The sequence below is a fragment of the Mandrillus leucophaeus genome, unplaced genomic scaffold (assembly GCF_000951045.1).
Source record: "Mandrillus leucophaeus isolate KB7577 unplaced genomic scaffold, Mleu.le_1.0 Scaffold1966, whole genome shotgun sequence".
Taxonomy (NCBI): Eukaryota; Metazoa; Chordata; class Mammalia; order Primates; family Cercopithecidae; genus Mandrillus; species Mandrillus leucophaeus.
In genome coordinates, this window is record NW_012101994.1 from 57,337 (window position 1) to 64,822 (window position 7,486).

General features: G+C 41.0%; 1 protein-coding gene across 1 annotated transcript; it reads right to left on the bottom strand.

Annotated features, from left to right (window-relative positions):
* Positions 1–5,818: 5,818 nt before the first annotated feature.
* LOC105538650 (olfactory receptor 52N2-like) lies at positions 5,819–6,858 on the bottom strand. The gene is given in 2 exon segments (XM_011978548.1): positions 5,819–6,059; positions 6,062–6,858. Coding segments are annotated over 2 exon segments (963 nt in total). The 5' UTR covers positions 6,825–6,858; the 3' UTR covers positions 5,819–5,859.
* Positions 6,859–7,486: the final 628 nt, after the last annotated feature.

Sequence of the window (7,486 nt, forward strand, 5' to 3'; positions counted from 1 at the left end):
ATCTGGTAAAGATCCCTGACTTTGTGGTGCTAGGTGCTAACAATCTTTTTTTATTTTTTTTCCTTTTTTGGGGGGTGGCAAGGTGTGAGACAGTCTCACAGTCTCACTCTGTTGCCTAAGCTGGAGTGCAGTGGCACAGTCTTGGGTCACTGCAACCTCCGCCTCCCAAGTTCAAGCAATTCTCATGCCTCAGTCTCCCAAGTAGCTGGGTGTATTAGTCCATTTTCATATTGCTGACAAAGATATACTGAAACTGGGTAATTTATGAAAGAAAGAGGTTTAATGGACTTACAGTTCCACGTGACTGGGGAGGCCTCACAGTCATGGCAGAAGGTGAAAGTCATGTCTCATATGGTGGCAGACAAGAGAAGAGAGCTTGTGCAGGGAAACTCCCATTTTAAAAACCGTCTGATCTCCTTAGACTTATTCACTATCATGAGAACTGCACAGGAAAGACCAGCCCCTATGATTCAATAACCTTCCACCAGGTTCTTCCCATGTGGGAATTGTGGACGTTATAATTCATGATGAGATTTGAGTGAGGACACAGCCAAGCCATATCATTCTGCCCCTGACCCCTCCTAAATCTCATGTCCTCACATTTCAAAACCAGTCATACCTTCCCAACAGTCCCCCAGAGTCTTAACTCATTTCAGCATTAACTTAGAAGTCCACAGTCCAAAGTATCATCTGAGACAAGGCAAGTCCCTTCCACCTATGAGCCAATAAAATCAAAAGCAAGTTAGTTACTTCCTACATACAATGGGGGTACAGGCATTGAGTAAAGAGAGCCATTCCAAATAGGAGAAATTGGCCAAAACAAAGGGGCTACAGGTTCCATGTAAGTCCAAAAACCAGCAGGGCAGTCAAATCTTAAAGTTCCAAAAAGATCTCCTTTGACTCCTTGTCTCACATTCAGGTCAAACTGATGCAAGAGGTGGATTCCCATGGTCTTGGGCAGCTCTGCCTCTGTGGCTTTGCAGGGTATAGGCACCCTCCTGACTGCTTTCATGGGCCAGCATTGAGTGTCTTCAGCTTTTCCAGGTGCACAGTGCAAGCTGTTGGTAGATCTACCATTCCAGGGTCTGGAGGACTGTGGCTCTCTTCTCACAGCTCCAATAGGTGATGCCCCAGTAGGGACTCTGTGTGGGTCTCTGGCCCCATATTTCCCTTCCACACTGCCTGCCACAGCAGAGCTTCTCCAAGAGGACCCCACCCCTGCAGCAAATTTCTGCCTGGGATTTCAGGCATCCTCTGAAATCTAGGTGGAGGTTCCCAAACCTCAGATCTTGACTTCTGTACACCCACAGGCTCAACACCATGTGGAAGCTGCCAAGGCTGGGGGATTCCAACCTCTGAAAAAACAACCCAAGCTGTGCCTTGGTCCCTTTTAGTCTGAGTGGAGCAGCTGGGATAGACGGCACCAAATCCCTTGACTGCACACAGCAAAGAGACCCTGGGCCTGGCCCATGAAACCATTTTGTCTTCCTAAACCTGCCAGCCTGTGATGGCAGGGGCTGCTTCAAAGGTCTCTGACATGCCCTGGAGACATTTTCCCCATTGTCTTGGTGATTAACATTTGGCTCCTCATTACTCAGGTAAATTTCTGCAGCCAGCTTGAATTTCTCCTCAGAAAATGGGTTTTTCTTTTTTACCTCATTATCAGGCTACAAATTTTCTGAACTTTTATGCTCTGCTTCCTTTTTAAAATGGAATGCGTTTAATAGCACCTAAGTCACATCTTGAAACCTTTGCTGCTTAGAAATTTCTTCTGCCAGATACCCTAAATCATCTCTCTCAAGTTCAAAGTTTTACAGATCTCTATCAGGCAAGAGCCAAATGCTGCATCTCTTTGCTAAAACATAACAAGAGTCACTTTTGCTCCACTTTCCAACAAGTTTCTCATCTCCATCTGAGAGCCCCTCAACCTGAATTTCACTGTCCATATCATTATCAGCATTTTGGTCAAAGCCATGCAACAAACCTCTGGGGAGTTCCAAATTTCCCACATTTTTCTGTCTTTTTCTGAGCCCTTCAAACTGTTCCAACCTCTGCCTGATACCCAGTTCCAAAGTCGATTCTATATTTTTGGGTATCTTTTCAGCAACACCCCACTGTTCTGGCACCAATTTACTCTATTAGTCTGTTTTCATACTGCTGATAAAGACATACTTGAGACTGGGTAATTTACAAAAGAAAGAGGTTTAATGGACTCAGTTCCACGTAGCTGGAGAGGCCTCACAATCATGGCAGAAGGTGAAACGCGTGTCTCACATGGTGGCAGACAAGAGAAGAGATCTTGTGTAGGGCAACTCCCATTTTTACAACCATCAAATCTCCTGAGACTTACTGACTATCATAAGAACAGCATACGAAAGATCCACTTCCGTGATTCAAGTACCTCTCACCAGGTTCCTCCCATGACATGTGAGAATTGTGGAAGTTACAATTCAAGATGAGATTTCGTGGGGGACACAGTGAAACCATATCACTGGAATTAGAGGTATGTGCCACCATGCCCAGCTAATTTTTGTATTTTTAGCAAAGACAGGGTTTCGCCATGTTGGCCAGGCTGGTCTTGAACTCTGGCCTCAAGTGATCCACCCACTTCAACCTCCCAAAGTGCTGAGATTGCAGGCAAGAGCCACTGAACCAGGCCTTGTGGTGCTAATAATCTAACAAGAGCATGATTCGAGAGGGCATCCAATAACAGTTAACATAATAAATATGTAAATTTTATTATGACTTAGAAAGGAATGTACTCTATAAAAATATGAGAGTAAGAAAAAGTTGGGAGTACTAGGTGCACTTTTAAATATGATGGTCAAGGTAGAAATCTTTGATGTGGTCACCACTGAGCAAGAAAGTATGCTTCTGTTAGTAGTGGGAAGAAACTCAGAGGTTGGAATATAAAGTATTTATCTCCTCCAATTTATTTTCATGGCTTTTGTAGAAGTCATTTGTTAGGGTGAGTTAGAAAATGCAGAAATGTTGTTTAGTCCTGTGACTATGTACATGTGTGTAATACCATGCGGCACCTTGAAGAATTTGATGTTAACAGTGGAGGGTGGCCACGTTCTTGGCGTCTTGAACAAAGGATTGGACAAAACGCACAAAGAAAGGAAGGAAGGCATGAAGGGATTTATTGAAAATGAAAGTGCACTCCACAGTGTGGAAGCAGCCTGAACATAGAGGCTCAACACTCTGAAATTAAGTAACTGTGGAGGAAGACATAAGGGATCTCTACACAGGAATACCTTGATTTCTGAAAAGAACCTGGGTTGGTGCATGAAAAAGTGCGTAAAAACTGAGGAAATGAGTTTTAGTGGAAGAAAGAAGTTGGAAAGGAAAAAACAGGAGACAGGGCTTAAGAGGCAGTGGTTATGGCGGAGACGTGAGCAGTCCAGAAGGGTAATGAATGGGGAACAGCTGCTTAAAGGTGAAGGGTGATTCTAATATACTTAGTATCTCACAAATGAAGAACAATGTGGGGCATGCCTGAAGTTCTGATAAGACTCACAAAGCACTTCCTGATAGGACCTCTGTCTACCTTTCTAGTCACATTTTTTTACTCCTCACCCTTTCTCTTTTACCTCTGAATATACAAAAACCTTTGTGAACCTAGACTTGCTATTCTTTGTTCAGCCTTAATATTAGAGCTAGGTTGTTTATTTTTTTCCAAATAATTTCCATCTGCTCTTTCTTGTAGAACACTCATACATGTAATTCGAGATTGACTTTATATACTATTTCCCTGTAAAATCTTTACTTGCTACCTCAAATAGATATTGATGATCATGCTCTCAGGTTTCATGAGTTTTGTGAACATCTGTGAGGTACAATGACCTTGTTATCATTTTATAATAATGATTCCATAGCATTTTATATCGTCTACTAGACAAGGAATTAACTAGTGTTTTTGTTTTCATTTACATTTCTCAGCGTATAACATGGAGTCAGGCAAAACTTGACCCAGAAAAACTTGTTGGCTGACACTGACAGTATGTTCATGAGAACTCAATGAAAACTTGCCTATGGCCAGGCATGGTGGCTCACACCAGTAATCCCAGCACTTTGCGGGGCCAAGGCAGGTGGATCTCCTGAGCTCAGGAATTTGAGACCAGCCTGAGCAACAGAGAGAAACCCTGTTTCTACTAAAAATAGAAAAAATTAGCTGGCCACGGTGGGGTATGCCTGTGTCACAACTACTCAGGAGGCTGAGGTGGGAGGATTGCGTAAGCCCAGGAGGCAGAGGTTGCAGTGAGCCGAGATGATGCCACTGCAGTCCAACATGAGTGACAGAGTGAGACCCCATCTCAAAAAAACAAGGGAAAAGAAAAGAAAGCTTGCCCACACAAAATTGATACTGCACTGTGCACTGCCTGTACAACTGGAAAGATTTATCATCAAACTATAATTTTCATAATGAATCAGAGTTGAAACTAATAGCTCATAAAAATAACTAAAATTTATTGAATGGTTAGTATACATCAGAGACTGTGCTACATGCTTTTTTTTTTGCATCAGAGCATTTAATCAGAAGAAACATCTCTATGATACATTTTCTTTTTCACATTTGGAAGAAAATATGGAAGTCAAAATTTAGAGAGATTATGTAGCCTGCTCAACTCTTAATTTCTAGTGGCTAGAAGTTAAAAGACAGAGGACTTAAAACTTGAGATGAATTGAATCCGAAACCGATGTTGTATTTCCCCCAATTCTTTCCTACTAACTTTTTACGTCCTTCACACTGCATTTATTTTTTCTCTCTCCCCTTTCTTTCATATGTATGTCTTCTCACATATCCCTGGCTACAGTCCAGATTCTGAGTATCTTGAAACCAGGAACTGTATCATCTGCCTCCCTCTCAATAAATCTAAGGTATGACTAATAATATTGCTTAAATTAGTGTGTCAAAAAATGAATTAATGAGTGAATGAATAAATACATTACATACTAATAACATAATGTTTTGCCTGCTCAGTCAATAATATAACAATTATATTTTCAGATCAATTTTATTATTTATTTATTTATTTTATTTTTCTTTAGATTCAGAGCGTACATGTGCAGGTTTGCTGCAAAGTTACATTGCATGATGCTGAGGTTTGGGCTTCTGCAGACTTTTTCACCCAGATAGTGAAAGTAGTATCCAACAGAAAGCTTTTCAGCATTTATTCTTCTCACTCCTTTTGAAGACCCTGGAGTCTATTGTTCCCATTTAGATCTATTTTAAATGGAGACGCTAAACTGATGACGTGAGAAAAATAGAATCCCTGGACATTCTTCTATGAATTATACAGTACTTTAACACTTATTTTGCCAACAATTAAAATTGGGAGATTTCATAGAACATATAAATCTAGCTTGTCTTTAAAAAATACTGAAAAATATTGAACACTGGACCCATGTTTCCCTATGTCTCTATAGCCTCCCCTTCTTACACACAATGCATAGAATGTCACCAGGTCTACTGTCCTCATTTTATTACCTTTCTGGTCTCACAGACATGTGAGTCTATAAATGCTTAGGAAACTCAACTCTTTAAATAATGGGTATATTACTTCTTTATTCTGCATTCTCTGCTTTGGAAGATCCTTGTCCTCACTAGCAACACACACAAATTCATGTACCTGCAAAGACTTCAGAAAATTGTCATATTATGGTGACTTATGAATTTATGTCTTTATTTTGATTTTTTATTTCTATTTTTATTTTAGGTTTAAGGGGTACACATGCAAGTTTGTTACATGGGTAAATTGCAGGCTGTGATTTTAATACCATTTTATTCACATCTTTTATGAAATTTTTGTCTCCATTATTTTCTCACCACCTCAAACAACATGTCTATTCTATGTTTCATTTGTCACAGGTAAAGTTAACCTTGTCTCCAAGTAAAAATTTAATCATACTTTCCCGAATGTGCTTAGTCTTGACTCCATAAACAACTAGGTTCATGGTAGGAGGCAGTAGCAGATAAAAGTTGGCCACGATGATGTGTATGTGGTTTGGGATATTGTGTCCTCCAAAATGATGAGTGAAAAAAGTGACAAAAGCGGAACATAGGTGATCACAATGGCACACATGTGAGATGTGCCGGTACTGAAGGCTTTGTGACGAGCATCTGCTGATGACAGGCTCATAACAGCCTGAAAAATCATAGTGTAAGATACAGAGATACAGCAGATGTCAAACACACCAATCAGGAGAGCAACCATCAGACCATAAATAGCATTGACCTTGAAATTGCCACAGGATACCTTGGCCACAGACATGTGGTCACAGTAGATGTGGGGGATGAAGTTCCCCCAGCAATAGGGCAGGCACTTGGTGAGGAAAGTGAATGGGATGATGAGCATCACACTCCTCAAGAAGGTAGCAAGACCAGCCTTGGTGATGACAGGGTTGGTAAGGATGGTGGCATAGCATAAGGGATAGCAGATGGCCACATAGCGGTCCAGGGCCATGAGTATGAGCACCCCAGACTCCATCCCTGTCATCATATCGACAGAAAACATCTGGGACAGGCAAGCATTAAAGTCAATCTCCTTGAGGCTCAACCAGAATATGCACAGAATATTAGGTACCGTGGTGGTGCACCAGGTGACATCAGTGAAGGAGAGCAGGGCCAGGAAATAGTACATGGGCTGATGCAGGGCTTCCTCATGGCTGATGAGGCAGATGAGCCCACAGTTCCCCACGACAGCAATGATGTGCATAAAGCAGAATGGCAGGGAGATCCAGATGTATGTGGCTTCCAGCCCAGGAATGCCATTCAAGATAAAGAATCCTGGGGTCAGGCTGGAGCTATTGACCCCAGACATGATGGCTGACAGGAGAAGAGCATTTTACACTCTTTAGCAGTGGCAGTTTCTTAGACCAGAAATGAAATCAGTGCTGAGTAGAGGGCTTAGAAATAATGCAAGAATACAGTGACTTCTCTAAGATGTCTAAAATGAGAAGAGGTGATTAAATCCCTCCGAATTTAGACTGCCTAACTTCACATTCCACTTCCTGTTCTTCCTGGTGTATGACACTGGTGAGTCATTTTACCATTTTATGCCTCAGTTTCCTCAATCTAAAATGAGATAATAATTCCTAAAATCAGAACATTGTCAAGATTATTCAATAAGATAATTTATGTAATGTGCTAAAACTGTACATAGTATATAGTGAATACTCAACAAATATTATCAGTAATCACTACCATTATTGTTATTTCTTTTCCCAATATAAAGCATTCTATGTGAAAAAACTTACCATAATAAATACTTATGAATTGAGCCCTGATCCAAGTCGAATGTCATCTTGTACTTTAGCACGGGAAAGACAGCAAGAGATTCTAAAAACTTCAACTGTATTGAGAGATTGTGAGGGAACTTTAGAAGGTAAGTGCTAGCACAGGATAGTTACTATGGACTTCAAGAGATTAAAATATGTTCTTGAGGGGCGGAGCAAGATGGCCGAATAGGAACAGCTCCAGTCT